Source organism: Balaenoptera acutorostrata, chromosome 5 (assembly GCF_949987535.1).
Source record: "Balaenoptera acutorostrata chromosome 5, mBalAcu1.1, whole genome shotgun sequence".
Taxonomy (NCBI): domain Eukaryota; kingdom Metazoa; phylum Chordata; class Mammalia; order Artiodactyla; family Balaenopteridae; genus Balaenoptera; species Balaenoptera acutorostrata.
The window spans coordinates 10,019,922-10,036,023 of record NC_080068.1 but is presented as its reverse complement, the minus strand read 5'-3'; the positions used below and the strand labels follow the sequence as shown (position 1 = coordinate 10,036,023).

General features: G+C 37.8%; 1 protein-coding gene across 6 annotated transcripts in view; it reads left to right on the top strand.

Annotated features, from left to right (window-relative positions):
* The first annotated feature begins 226 nt into the window (after nucleotides 1–226).
* The window catches only part of FAM13A (family with sequence similarity 13 member A), a 340,103-nt gene continuing 324,227 nt past the window's right edge, over nucleotides 227–16,102 (top strand). For all 6 annotated transcript variants that reach the window (XR_009008361.1, XR_009008360.1, XM_057546846.1 and 3 more), the window contains exon 1: nucleotides 227–442. Coding sequence is in view for 4 of the 6 variants with exons in the window: in XM_057546846.1 (XP_057402829.1) it covers nucleotides 416–442 (27 nt within the window). In the remaining 2 variants the exon portion in view is untranslated. The remainder of the gene's footprint in view (nucleotides 443–16,102) is intronic.

The following is a 16,102-nucleotide window of genomic DNA, read 5'->3' as shown; positions in this document are numbered from 1 at the left end:
CAAGTATGTTTTCGCTTTCTGCACTTAGTTAAGTCCTGTTAACGAACACCGCCAGGTGATGGGCATTTTCTGAACGGAAGAAGCCTGTGTGTGGCATCTAGCAAGTCAGGTTTAAGGAAAAAATGTCAGCGACTTAAGACCCAGGTCACGTGACTCCGCCTGCTCGCCAGTCCTAGACGCTCTGGATCGGATTTCAACTCCAGGCAGTCCTCCCGGCCATGTGGGTTGAGCCAAATCAGAAGCAAAACCACACTTCCGAAAATGTTGCGAACCGCTCTCCGCTCACCGTGGGGCCTCTGGATCTGGAGCTGTGTTTCACATCGGAGCACATCGACCGAATGGAATTCTAGTGTTTTGCTGTCATTCTGATGTTTTCATCCAGTCTTCATCAGATCTACTGGGTACTTCCTGCGAGATGGGCGCTGGAGCTCTCACCATCTGTGTGAGTACAGGCCGCCTCTGTCTCCGTGGACTCTGCCGGGGCCCAGGAGGGGCCTCCGCCCTCCGACTTCTGGGGAGATGTCTGTGTGACTCTGTTTTTCCTTCCTAGGAGGTGGCGGGAGATTAGTTAACTTAAATTCCTGTCTATTCAGATGGACATTAAGCAGTATTTGGGGTGGCATTCCGTGTTTTTGTCCACTTTCCTTTTCCAAAAACAGGTGAAGGAAGAATGCCTGCCGAGTTTATTCAGTTAAGTGAACTTGGTACACTGTAGATCACTCTTGAGCGTTTTAGGCTTTCTTGTTCTGAAAGAGTTAAATATGAGCTAAATTGTAGTTATTGGAAATATCTTGTGCCTAGATTGAGAACAAATTAAAAGAATTAAAATAACCATTAATTTATTTGCTTCCGAGAATATATATATAGCATTTTTCTATTTCATATTCTTGTTTTCATCTAGTAATTTCTAGAATTTTTATTTCAGCGTGGTTGCTAAAAGTAATGGTGAAAGAGCTAAGTGGATAAATGAGTGTGAATCCTTCTGGAAACTTCTGGTTATAATACAGTGGCAGCAATAAATAACACTGATCTAAAATCCATGGGGAAATGTGTATATTTCTAGGGCTGAAATTCATGAATTTCAAAAGCAGTTCTGTTGGTGCTTACATGTAATCTTTTGCAATAACCGAATGTATCTTCAATTATATAACTTACAGGATACTGTAATTAAATTTTTTATCTCAATATGCAGAAAATGCATAAAGAAATCTCAAGTTGGTATTGTATTCCAAGGGGCATTTTTTTTTTTTTTTTGTCCCTGGAGGTACTAAATGAGAAATATCTTATTCTGTATTATTAACTGCTCCCTAGTGTTTCATCACATTGAGATCAGATAATTTTTATTAAGTTTCAGAATGAGCTGTATTTTGTTGTAGCTATCATGGCATCCTAAAATATCTAGAAATATCTGGGTAATTTTTGACACATAGGCCCTGAATGGCCACCAGATGGCGCATTAGCCCCACAGGTTGAATCTTCTTAGTAAAACTGCAGGGTGATTTGACTCCCTCGTTTTCAGCTCAGAACATCTCAGCATCTTGTGTGCCAGTCTTCCCGACTCTTGTCTCTTTTCTGTTCAGCCCCGATGCTTGGGGGCTTGTAGCATCCAGGTGTGCAGCTGGTGATCTTTTTATCACTCCAAAGAGTTTCCTTCAAAATCTGATTTTTCTATGTGGAAATACTGGGTTTTTATTTTACTTCAGACACAGGTGTGCATTCTTCCAGCTTTATAAAAGAAATACTTTAGAGCTGGAAATGTGTAAAGCATCAGATTGATCTACTTGTCCTGAGATTTGCAGACATCTGATTGATTGGATCTTTACTACTTGCCCTTGGCCTTCATATATTGATCTCTACCTTGACTAAAAAGCAGACTAACCCATGTATGAAATTCCATATTTTTCCTTAATTTATATCCAAAGCATGTACAAAATTTCATTTAATGTTGACATAAAAATCATACCATTTAAGAGATTATTCACTCCAATGGATGAGTACTTCTCAATCATTCTTACCCTTCGACTCCAGCTTGGCCTTTGATTGTGCTGTGTCCCAGTTTTACTATAGGAGGAAACACATTTTTAGGAATCGTGGCATAGTATTTCTGGAAAAAGAGCTATCGAAGAACAAAACATTTTGTGTTTGTGGCAGAAAAGTGAGAACTAAGTCACACATAAATGAATGCATATGGGCTCATATGCTTTTTTTAGTTTGGGACTTTTCTACTTAGACATGTATGTAGTAACTGCTCAGTATCCTGCTACTGAAGATAGTCATTCTCCGGACAAAATAATCGAGTACCAGATATTTGTAGAGAGTGTGTATGGGTGTGTGTGTTTATGGATTCTTGAAGTGGGGCAGACAGGTTTAAAGATTTTCATTTCCTACTTCCATTGACTTACCAACTTTCTCTTCCTCATTCCGTTTGTTTTTTCTCTTTCCCAAATTTCTAGTGCTGTTAGTAGAACGGTAATGGACTCACGAATTTACTTACATTACAAAGAAGAGGTAGGTTCTTTACCGTAACATACCTATTTTTCCTCGGTACATCACCCCCAGGCAGAACAGAAAACTTATGCTTGCCAACTGATGTTATCTTAGCCTCTTCTCGTGGATGACTCAAGCTTTCTCAGGTGAATCCTGAGTCTTTCAGATTCCCTGCCCCTCCAGCTGTTCTGTCCAAGGTGGTGTGTGGTCATTTTGAGGAGAGGTGGGCTGAGAATGGGGAGTTTACATATTCCAGTGGATGAAGAAAGGGGAGCCTAGAGTGCTTATGTGTAGGTTCTTATAGTAGGTTCTTATACTATAAGAACATACTCTGAATGTTCTGCTGTGTGAGTGAGTTCAGGTAGCAAGTCTGTGGCTGGTAAATTTGCGGGTCAGTTCTCTTGGTATTGTCAGGACCCGGCGGGCCACCTGCCCTGACTTAGCCCCAACTCTTGCTGGTGCTGGCAACAATTCCAGGGGTATCCCAGGCTTTGTAGCCTTTGTCCCTAACTTGGGCACCTCCTGGCCTTACCCTCTGATGCCATCAGCTTACCTTACACGTACCTCATAGTGTAGGCAGGTCACGGTACAGAAAGGCTCACAGACCAAATCAAGATACTCTAGTCGCAGATTTATTGAATCAGCCTAAAACACAGCGTGAAGCAAAGGGGGAAAACATAGGGGTAGGTTTACCTACTTAGAAGGGGTTTAAGTGGGACTAAAGGACCACACTCCCTGAATCCTGTGTTACGTAATATTCATCCTTCCTTTCTTTCTTGCCTTCTCGGCCGTCAGCCTTCCCTGATCATGGTGCATTTCTGAAGACCAGTATTGAGTGTGAGCTGGCCCAGCAGATGGAGTGTATCTGGAGCCGACACAGCTTGCTCCATCATCAGGGGCGAGTGTGCCTAGGTATAATTGTAACTTGCTAAGACACGGCTGAACAGCTATGGCTTTTTACGCCCATATCTCAGGCAGAGAGCACATGGGGCCAGAATGGGTACAATCAATGGGCGACCCATTAAAGACATGAATATTTGGTGTCTCATAAATGTTGGGTGCTTAACTTGGTTCTTCCATCTCTTCTTAATTATCTATGTTGAATATATCTACCAAGCTATCCTATATCCTTACATGTTGTCAATACTAAGTTGTGTCTGTTCCCTTATTGTTTCTCTTGCTATCAATTTAACTGAACCAAACTTTCTTTAATACAACAAACAATATGTAAGGTCAAATTTCAAAGCCATCACAATTATCCTCTTTGTAGTTTCTAGTTTGATTATTGGTACCAGCTTCCTCCCACAAAGGCTGTATTTAGGTTTCTTAAATGTCATGATGAATTTCTTAAATTTTTTTTTTTTATAGCTACTTTTATTTTATTTATTTATTTATTTATTTTTGGCTGTGTTGGGTCTTCGGTTCGTGCGAGGGCTTTCTCTAGTTGCGGCAAGTGGGGGCCACTCTTCATCGCGGTGCGCGGGCCTCTCACTATCGCGGCCTCTCTTGTTGCGGAGCACAGGCTCCAGACGCGCAGGCTCAGTAGTTGTGGCTCACGGGCCCAGCTGCTCCGTGGCATGTGGGATCTTCCCAGACCAGGGCTCGAACCCGTGTCCCCTGCATTAGCAGGCAGATTCTCAACCACTGCGCCACCAGGGAAGCCCCTTAAATTTTTTAAACCCATTTTTTATTGGGGTTTTAGAAAAACATGGGCCTTGTTTGGAGCTTGGAGTACCTGAGCTTAAATCCTGGTTATGTTATTTACTACACTCTGATCTTAGACATTATTGAGCAGTGTGCTGTCTTGATAGTAGATTTTAGGGAGTATTTGACCATCTGTTCAGCTTTTTGCCGTAATTTGTCTATCTGCCTTCTAGGAGGCAATAGTTTCGACAGAAGGGGTCATATCTTATTTGCATTACTTGCTTCTTGCTCAGAGCTAGGCAGTAGTAGTTGTTCAATAAATGTTTGCACAGAACAGATCAGTCATGCCCTAGGTTTTGCAGTTTCACCTGCTTGTATTTTATTTTTAAAAGGATTTTTGAAGACCCTCAAGAATCTAAAGGTATGTCTGCAAAGGCATTCTGTCTTTTTGATGGTGCTTTTCGTGAAAATGGCACAATTTTCCATTTAGCAAAAATTAGCAGGATAATTATAAATATTTTGTACTTTTAATCATTTGAGTTTCCTACTGAATAGCACAGGAATTCTTACTATAAAATTGCACATAGTCGAAAGACTCTGCACATCCATTCCATCTCAGATGATGTTTAGTCTGGTCAGTGCATAGCTTTCCCTCAGGTGGGCATGGAATCTGCATGGATCAAGGTAATTAACGCTGGATGTCCCAACAGACAAATCCTGAAATCTCAGGATTTAGCTCAGGGAGACAAAAATTAATTTGTAGATTACTCAGAGTCTGATGCAGGTTGTCAGAATCTCTCTTCCATCCGGTGGCTCTGGTATCCAGGCTTCCTCCATTCTGTGATCTGTTTGCTAGTTTAGCATATTACCGTGTATCCCCTAGGTTACATCAGGGAAAGAAAGAAATGGAGGAGGTACACATGCTCTTATCTGCCTCATTCTGGAAGTGACTCATGTCTCTTCTCATAGTTCATTGCTTTGAACTAGTCACGTCTTCCCACCTAAATGCAAAGGTAGCGGGGAAATGTGTAAACAAACACTCTCTCTGGCCATAACCTAACTTGCTCAAATCAAACAAAGAGAAGGACATATGGTCCATGGTTACGGTAGCAGTCTGTCTCCCACTCCCCTACTGAATGTAAACAAGGAATTCAATACCCCAGATGCTGCTGGCAGGCATCTAATCTATGGATCGAGAGGGAAGGCAGCCTAAAGATCTGCCTTTAGTTAATTTATCAATAAATGGCAAAGTAGTGGTGACGTTGACGAGCCATTGCATCTACCAACTTAGTCTTCCATTCCCCTGAACTCCTTTGTGTTATTATAATGTGTTAATAAATGTCCTTTATTATTTTAGCTAGTTTGAGCTGAAATTTCAATTACTTGCAGTCTAAAACATCTTAACCGATATACCGCATCACGCAATGGCTTACTGTTCTGTGGTTTGGGGAAGCTTGTCATGCATTAGAATGAGACAGGATTTGAAGGCAGGAGGCATGGCTTAGAGTCTTGGGTCAGCCAGTTCCTGGCTCTGTGACCTTGGACAAGATGTTTAACCTCTCACTTCCTCATCTATCAAATGGGGACAATAGCAGCCTAAATTGTTTGAGATTGTTGTGAGAATCAAATCAAACACTAATGTGAAAATACATTGTAAACTATAAAGCATCATAAAACACTATCTTTGTTATATGGCTCGCTACTTGCCTTAAGGTGGTTTCCTTAATACTATAATTATCTGTTTTAAATAAAAAAAGGACTCTATAATCTGAATGGAATGTTTATACTATTGGATTTAGACCAAATTTTAAACAGGATTAAACATTTCATTTTGCCTTGTTTTCTTTTACAGTAAACCAATGATGAGGTATTAGAAGACTAGATTAATAGTCAAAGGCATGTCTATCTTCTTCACATTTGAATTGTGTTGCAAGAAGAATTTTCATCTTTGCCATAGAGAATTCAAAAATCAAACAGAAAATCGTCCATAACACAGTAATAGATGAGTGTTTAGATGCTGAGTTGGGGGTAAAAAGTCACTTGTATCTAGGTTACTTATTCTAGGGTTCATTTTTGTGAAGCACAGTTGGTTGTGTGGACGGGTTTAGTGTTAATTCCTGTACAGAAGATTTTGTGGAAGTTTTAGTGACAGTGCTGGAACCTGCAAACTAGCATGAAGTAGCATAGAAAGTGAAAGAATGAGGCAACTGAGTAGGGAAGACCATGCTAAAATGGTAAGTTAGATTAATTCTGATCCATATCTTAAAGCTGACTTAGGGAAACTAAATTTCAAAGACAGAGAAGAAGCTTGCGTCCGGTAGTTTGTGAAACAGAGACCATAAGAAAGCATATCTGAGCTGTTCTCTGTAACCGTGAATTAGCAATGGTTTATGGAGAGGTACTGCAGCAAGTCATAGCATAATTAAGTTTATATGTTATATAATTATATAAATAACAGGCAGTTTGGAGATTTTTAAAAATTTATCATTCAAAATGAGTGGTTTATGGGAAAATAATCTATATGATATTATTTTATGACAGCTCTGAATTATTATAGCTACTCCTTTGAGACTAAGTTTGGAGAATTTAGCATATCAGATAGTAAAATGACAGGAATTAAAACAGTTTAATAATGGCTAGCTACTTGAAGGAAAGTAATTGCTGGATTTCTTCCTAACTCTTTAAAACTAGAGATGGATCAAAGTTATAAGCATCAAAGTAAAATCATAAAAATATTAGAAGAACACGTGTGAAGTTAAAAATTAATTTTGGATCAAGGAATGTGTTTCAAAGGAGACCCAAGCCGCAGACCCTAAAGAAAAAGATGGGTAAAGTTTTCTGACAACCAAAATGTCTGCACAACCACAAGTATCATAAACAAATTAAAATGCCAAAAGAAAACTAGGACAGATATTTACAACACACATGACTAAAACAAGATTAATTTTTTTTAAATATACAAAAAAATTCCTATAAATCAGTAGGAAAAACTACCCAATTAAAATTAGGCAAAGCTTATGAATAGGAGGTTCACACACAAATAAGAAACGTAAGTGCTAATACACAAAATTGCTCAATCTCATCCATAGTTAAATTTTGGCAAAATTTAAAATTTTATAATTTTCAGGACGATAGAATGGGAAATAGGCATTCTCACGTGCTATCAATCAAGCTGTAAACCACGAAGCATTTTTGTAGGGCAACGTGGTAATGCGTATCAAAATTTATAATTTATATAGTAACAAGTAAAATGAAAATTTATTTTGCTTTCATATATAAGTCTGGTGTCAAGAGACTACTCATTTAACTTTTGGAATTAGCGTAAAAAAAGTATGATTTATAAACTTGTTGATCTAGCAATCTCACCTGTAGGAATTTATCTTCCAGGTATCTGTACAATTACATAGAAATGTTTGCAAGAATGCTTATTGCTGAAATATTTGTAATATCAAGAACTGTAAATAACCTAAACATTAGTAAATAAGATTGGTTAAGTCAATTATAGTGTCTTTATAATGTAATATTAACAGGTATATGTGCTAATATGGAAAGACCTCTGAAATAGATAAAGTAGCAAAAGCAAGTGTAAGTATACAAATAGTTACATTTGCCTTTTTCAATAGAGTATGCATATATATGCTTAACTGTGCATACAAAATTTCTGCAAGAAAATATAAGAACCGTTGGAGCTGGGATAAGAAGACTTTTCAGTTTAAACTCCTGTATGTTGTTTGGGTCTTGATCAAGTGCATGTGTTACTTTTATTACATTTAAATTATTAAAAATAAAAGCTGCTCAAAGAGCAGGGGAATGGTAGCTCTGTCTGGAAGAAACAGATTGGTTTATAATCATAAAGGCAATGAATGTTAACTTTGAATGTGTACAGTACTTCTTTTACAGATATATATTGAAATATATAACTTACTTGAAAAATTGTCTAATATATGAAAGGAAGTGTACTTTCCCTGTAAATTTCATAAAGCAGACCTAGAGCTGGGTAGAAGGTAATGATGCAGCGTCAAACCAGTAGAAAGAAGCATCTAAAGATTCTGGTGTCTAAAAATTGAGCTGGTTGCCTTATGAGGTGGTCAGTGCCCCATCACTAGAAGTAAGAAAAGGAAAGCTGAGTGGTCATGGGTTGACTAGTCGTAGGCATTCCATGAAGGAATTAGAGTTAATGAGGTGAGATACCCCAGAAGTGTTCTAGGATTCTGTGAGCCATTGCGTATGTCCCAGAATTTGTAGTTCTCAGCCAATTATACGTTTTCGTCAGGCTGTTGGGAATTTAACATAAACACGCCCCTACCCCCATCCTCCCTTCATTAGGACCTCCTTTATGTGAACGATGGGGTGATTAGCCTAAGCTGAGGGCAAGATTCCATGATCTTAAGAATACAAAACTAGGTCCCTGGGGATGGGGTGAGGGTAACTAACGTTTGAATTAGTCTCATTAGCTGTAAAAACAGATTTTCTAAATGAAGGAATTAGAGAATATTACTACAGGCTTGCTAAATTTTTACTCCATTTCACTGTATGAAAAGTGTATGTCACTTAAAATTATACAGTGGAACTCAGTCAAATAGTGTTCATTCTAGGAAAAGCGTAGAGAGTAGAAAATGTATGCTGGAAGTAAAACAGTTCAAAGAGAATTTTGATATAAAATTGTCCTATCAATTAATTTACTTTTGGTCTTAATTTCCAGCAATTCTTTTAATACTGGAGAAACTAGTTTTAGTCAAACTGTAAGTAAATGATCTCTTGTAGAAATGTTTATTTCTGTGGTTTACACTCTAAGTAAATCACGTCAGCCTGCAAGTACTTAACATGCAGCATTAGTTTTAAGCACATTTGGCTTTTCTGAAGCTATACATTTTAGAATCTTTTGTTTTAACACTCTAGTTCTTCTTACTGTATTAGGTCATTGACCTTAAATGAGTCTTTCTAACTTTTTAAAAAACGTCCTTCTGTTTCTGACTTCACATTTTGCTAAACTTGTTGAGAACCAATGGCAAGTATAGCCTTTCCAAGAGTGTTTTTCACATTTGATGACAACCTCTCTTCCATTTAAATCCTCCTTGACTCTATTAAGACTGCCGGCAGTGATGAACAGCAGGTTCAACATTAGTGGCATGAAGAGCTTGTACCCCTTTTCCCAAAATAACCAAGGGATTCTAAGCACACAGATGTTTCTGTGCTTCCAGGTTTTTATACATTGGTGTAGCAGCAGTCACTTAATAGTGAACCACCCCAGAATTTACCTATTTCATCTAGAATTATTGAAGCTGGATAAAGTGTGCAGTTATAATGAAGAATGTGGAATGTTTCTAAAAGCAAATTAATATTCAGTGTATTCTTTCTACTGACAGTCTAGCAGGAAATTACCAAGCAGTAGTTGACTTTCTGTTTTTTTAAACCGATCTTTGAGGTGTAATTTATATACCATAAAATACTCATTGAAAATGTACAGTATAATTTTAGTAAATTTACCAATTGTGCAAACGGCACTACAGTGTAGTTCTAGAACATTCTGTCACTTCAGTAAGATCCCTTGTGCCCATTTACAGTTAGTTCCCACTTGCACCACTAACCCCAACCATAGACAACCACTAATTTACTTTATATTTCTATACATTTGCCTTTTTTTGGACTTTTGATATAAATGGACTCATACAATATATGTTCTATGGTGACTGGCTTCTTTACTACCATAATTTTTTTTTTTTTAAATAAATTTATTTATTTTATTTATTTATTTTTTTAGCTGTGTTGGGTCTTCATTTCTGTGCGAGGGCTTTCTCCAGTTGCGGCGAGCGGGGGCCACTCTTCATCGCGGTGCGCGGGCCTCTCACTGTCGCAGCCTCTCTTGTTGCGGAGCACAGGCTCCAGATGCGCAGGCTCAGTAGTTGTGGCTCACGGGCCCAGTTGCTCCGCGGCATGTGGGATCTTCCCAGACCAGGGCTCGAACCCGTGTCCCCTGCATTGGCAGGCAGATTCTCAACCACTGCGCCACCAGGGAAGCCCACTAGCATAATATTTTTGAGGTTCATCAAAAATATGTATCAGTTTTCATTCCTTTTTATTATAATAGAATAACATTCTTTTATATGCTATATCACATTTTGTTTATCCATTCACTAGTTGATGGACATTTGGTTGGTTTTCAGTTTTGACTATTGTGAATAATGCTACTATGAACATTCATATCCAAGTCTTTGTGTGAACTTGTATTTTCATTTCTCTTAGGTAGGTACCTAGGAGTGGAATTGCTGGATCATAGGGTAAATTTATGTTTAACATTTTTAAAAACTGCCAAACTGTTGTCCAAAATGATTGCACCACTTTACATCCCCATTATCAGTGTATGAGAGTTCCAGGTTCTCCATATCCTTGCCAGCAGATGGTCTTGTCAGACTTTTTGTTTTTTTGTTTTTTTGTTTTTTTGCTGTAGCCCATGTAGTGAAATTGTAGTGCTATCTCAGTTTCTGAAAGACTAATGATGTTGGGCTTATTTTCATATGCATATTATCCATTTGTATATCATCTTTGGTTAAATGTTCATATCGCCCATTTATTTATTTATTTATTTATTTATTTATTTATGACTGTGTTGGGTCTTCGGTTCGTGCGAGGGTTTTCTCTAGTTGCGGCAAGTGGGGGCCACTCCTCATCGCGGTGCGGGGACCGCTCTTCATCGCGGTGCGCGGGCCTTTCACTATCGCGGCCCCTCCCGTTGCGGGGCACAGGCTCCAGACGCGCAGGCTCAGTAGTTGTGGCTCACGGGCCCAGCTGCTCCGTGGCATGTGGGATCTTCCCAGACCAGGGCTCGAACCCGTGTCCCCTGCATTAGCAGGCAGATTCTCAACCACTGCGCCACCAGGGAAGCCCTCGCCCATTTCTTTATTGAGTTGTTTGTTCTTATTGAGTTGTAGGGGTTCTTTTTATATATTCTGGATATAAGTTCATTTTCAGATACACGAACCACTGGGTGTGGGGTTTTGTCCTGTCTTCTAAATCAGTTCAGCCAAAACCCAAGCTGCTGGTCTTCAGGGCTCTACCAGCCCAGCCTGGGGGGCGGAGGGGTTGGAAGCAGGCCCAGGCAGCGTACCACAAACTCACACTATTCTTAACTAAACTTCATGAGTTTTTCATCAATAAGTGCTTCTCAGTGTTTTTTGCCTTCAATCAGTTTCCAAAGCTCTGAAACGGTCGTTTTGACAATTTTGTCCAGTCTCTACACTGTTTTTTAAGGAGAGGATTTGCAGACCTTTTATTCTACCGTCACTGGAAGTCAGCAGTAGGTCCTGAGTTCTTTTATATAGATAATATAGCTTTTTATAATAACCTTTTAATTTTTCTTGGTATAATAGTGATATATGTCTAACATATAAAATTATGAAATACAAATAAGTAAAGAGGAGAAAATAAGAATCATCTAAGATTCCATAACCCAGAAACATATACTATATTTGCTTATGTCCTATAGTTCTTTCTATGAGCATATAAAGTTATAAAAAGAGATTATACTTGACCTTGATTTCATAGCATTCTTTTTTTTCCCCAATTAACAGTATATTGTGACTATCTTGAGTTCCCATTTGCATAAGACACGAGTCTTGCACACTGTTACCTCCCCTTCTCCCCTGTTTGGAGACCTGGCTAGAGGGAGGATGGCCTAGAGGGAGGGTGAATACAGCGTCTCTTGGGTGTTGCCAAATTGCCCTCCAGATACGAACTGCTTTACATTCCACCTCTTTTCTTCTTACCAACATTTTCTTTTAAGGAAAATTTCCATGAGTAGAAAGGATGACAAATGGTATCACATTATTGTTTTTGCCTATCTTTGATTACTAGGAACTTCACCACCCTCTGAGAAAATCTATTCCATCTTTAGAAGTGACCATTATTTCTTGTTTATATATCTTAAAATCTGTCTCCAGATAAATACCATTCACTTTCTGGTTTTGTCCTCTGAATCACATGGCAGCTTTTCTAAAATCTGGAAATGTTTTAACCCAAGTCTTCTCTTTTGAGTGTAATTGTTCCAGGTTCTTCATTCCATCCTCGCATAACACGGTTATACTTTAAAATTTTTACTTTATTTTATTTTTGCTTAATTTTCTTAAATTAAAATTTTGAATTTCCTTTTAAAATGTCTTTGCCAGTCCTTTCATCAGAGTCTCCTCAGTCATCTATTAATTGGTTAAAATTTGTGCACTGGTAGTTTTCTCAAGGAAGATTCATGTGTACAGTATTCTCTTAGCCTGTTATTCAAACTGTAGCTTTTATAGTTGGAGGACAGATTGATTGGTTATTCAGTTTGGCTCATGTTTTCTTAACTATCTTGTAAGCCTTATTCCATTGTCTTCCTATGTTAAATACTGCAGTCAGTAAATTTGAGGCCACTCATGTTTTCTTTCCTCATTATGACATACTTTTTGCCTGGCTGCCCAAAGGATTATTTCTTTATTGTTAGTCTAATAATTTCCTTAGAATGTATCTTTGCGTAGACTGTTCTGGGTATGTTGTGCCGTTTCAATTTGTAGATTCAAGGCCTCTATTTAAAGAAAGTTTTTGTGAATTACATCTTTACATATTCTACTTCACTGAATATTCTACTCCAAGATATTATTTGGTTTTCTTCTTTGGGGACTTCAATAACACATATATTGGAGTTCACTTAACTGCTTTCTGTAGCTATCAACTCCTTGTGATTTTTAAAAATGTTTGATTATGTCTACTTTTCTCATTTATGTCTTCCGTGTCCCTTACTGGGCTGTCCATGGTTTCTGTTCTCCTTTGTGCTCATCAGAATTTAGTCTTCACTTCTGAAAATTTTCTGTCTTTTCCTTTCCTTCCATTGCTGATTTCTGCCAGTCTCCATTTCACTTTCTCCTTTTGACTGATTGTCTCTTCCCTATATTTCTGTATTTCCGCTTTGTGGTATCCTTTCATCATTGTGATCAATTCATTAACTTTTAAAAAAGTTGTGGTAAAATATATGTAACATAAAATTTACCATTTTAACTATTTTTAGACTTACAATTTAGTGGCATTTGTACAGTCACAGTATTGTGTGACCCATTACCATTATCCATTTCCAGAACTTTTTCCTCATCTCCAACTCTGTACCCGTTAAAAAATAACTCCCATTCCCCCCTCCCCCCAGCCCCTGGAACCACTGTTCTGCCTTCTGTCTCTATGAATTTGCCTATTCTAGGTATCTCATATAAATAGAATCATAAAATTTTGGGTTTTTTTGTGTATCTGGCTTATTTTACTTTGCATAATATTTTCAAGGTTCATCTATGTTATTTCATGTTATGAGAATTTCATTCCTTTATGAGAATGAATAGTATTATGTTGTATATATATATACCACATTTTGTTTATTCATCTGTTGATGGGCACCTGGGTTGTTTCTACTTTTTGACTACTGTGAATAAAGCTGCTATGAACATTGGTGTACAGATACCTTTTTTAGTTCCTGATTTTAGGGTACATACTCAGAAGTGTAATTGATGAATCATATGGTAATTCTATTTTTAAACTTTTTGAGGAACTACCTGTTTGCCATAGTGCTGTATCATTTTACATCATCACCAGCAATGCATAAGGGTTCCAATTTTTCCACATCCTATCCAGCACTTTCTGATTTTTTCTTGATAATAACTATCTTAATGGGTGTGAAGTGTATCTAATTGTGGTTCTGATTTGCATATCCTTAATGACTAGTGAAATTGAGTATCTTTTTGTGTGCTTATTAGCCATTCGTGTATATCTTCTTTGGAGAAGTGTCTATTCATTTTTGGAATGGGTTTTGTTGTTGTAGTTATCGAGTCGTAGGAGTTCTTAAACATATTCTGGATATTAAACCTATATCAGATATATGACTTGCAAATACTTTCTCCTATTCTGTGGATTGTCTTTTCACTCTGTTGATAATCTCTTTTGATGCACAAAAGTTTTTCATTTTAAAGAAATAGTTTATCTTTGTCATTGTGGCATGTGCTTTTGGTATCATTTCCTTCTTAACTTTTGTTAGTTATTTTTGTTAGGTTAAGTTACAGTTTTCATTTGTTTCTTGGCAGCATTTTTCTAACGAGTTATTTCAAGAAAGTCGTGGTGCTCTTTTATACTTTAAAAAAAATACTGTCTCTGTCTAGTTGCTGGCTGTGTTCCTTTTTTCTTACTCATATTTCAGTGAGATGGCTTTTTGTGGTATCAGTATCAAGAGGTTCCTGTGAGGTATAGTGATGAGAGGCCAAAGTAGCTTTTCAAGTTTTACAGCCCTGGAACTCCCTGCTCTCAGTTGCTACCAAAGGACTATTCTCTTAAGCGTGGCCCTTCTGTTTGCCCATCCTCCTTCTCTCAGAAGCTCACCGGGGTCAGGAACGCTCTACTGCCTTTTCTTCAAAAACTTGCCCTCCCAGGTCATGAACTCACTATTAGGTGGTGGATTTTTCTGGTGCTTCCCTGATATCTGCCTCTTGGGGTCCCTCGTAGGTACTTTTTGTACCTTCTTTCTCTTCTTCCTCTAAGCAGTTGAGCCCTGTTCAGCTTTAAAGTAATAAATATTTGTAGGAGATTTTAAAGAACATCCACTGCTGGGCTCTTGCTGATGCTCTCCAGACTTCTCATAGTGCTGGTGTGATGTCTGCCTTAAGTGTCCTGCCCCATCTTTACCTTTAGCAGCAATAATACACAAATTGGAGTTCATAGCTTTTCTGTCTTCTGTTATCTTCTTAATCTGTATGGTTTCAAAAAGAAAGGTGATAAAATTCACAAGATTTTTATTGGATTTGTTTTTAATACTTTCTTTAACATTTCAATAATACCAGGTAACATAAGGACTCTTTAATAAATGTTTTCTAATCTAAGTGGTGGAAATTAGTTGAACTTATTTGTGAGATATTCAGTGATCTGAGATATTTTAAGAATATGTTTATTTGAATAGAGAAATCGGTTCTGCTTTTACATCTTAATTAAACCTAACTTTTCTATGCATGTCTAAAGATCCTTAGATCTTAACTTTTCAGACCATAGACCTCTGAGAATATGTTTTCTCAGAGTGAATCAGCTATACATATACATATATATCCCCATATCTCCTCCCTCTTGCGTCTCCCTCCCACCCTCCCTATCCCACCCCTCTAGGTGGTCACAAAGCGCCGAGCTGATCTCCCTGTGATATGAAATTGCTTCCCGCTAGCTATCTATTTTACATTTGGTAGTGTATATATGTCCATGCCACTCTCTCACTTTGTCCCAGCTTACCCTTCCCCCTCCCTGTGTCCTCAAGTCCATTCTCTACATCTGTGTCTTTATTACTGTCCTGCCCCTAGGTTCTTCAGAATCTTTTTTTTTTTTTTTTTAGGTTCCATATATATGTGTTAGCATACGGTATTTGTTTTTCTCTTTCTGACTTACTTCACTCTGTATGACAGACTCTAGGTCCATCCACCTCACTACAAATACCTCCATTTCGTTTCTTTTTATGGCTGAGTAATATTCCATTGTATACATGTGCCACATCTTCTTTATCCATTCATCTGTCGATGGACACTTAGGTTGCTTCCATGTCCTGGCTATTGTAAACAGAGCTGCAATGAACATTGTGGTACGTTTCATGTACTTTTAAGGACTCATGATCCTTGGATTTCAGGTTAAGAAACATTGTTTAGATCTACAATGCACATTGATAATATATGCTCTAAAGCATAACTAGTAAGGATAACTAAGAAGAAATCCAGAAAATTCTTTGGGCTTTTATAATTAATGAGCTAGATTTGGAAAAATTGATTTATAGAAAGTTTCTGATTTTCTTGACTTAACAATACATTTAGTAAATACTTGTTGATGTTCTAACAGAGCATTATTTGAAACTGATTTTTTTTTCATTTCATGTAAAAGAAATCCATAGATAGGTATTCCAGGTGGATTCTGTGATGTCATCATGATGCAAGTCCCTTTT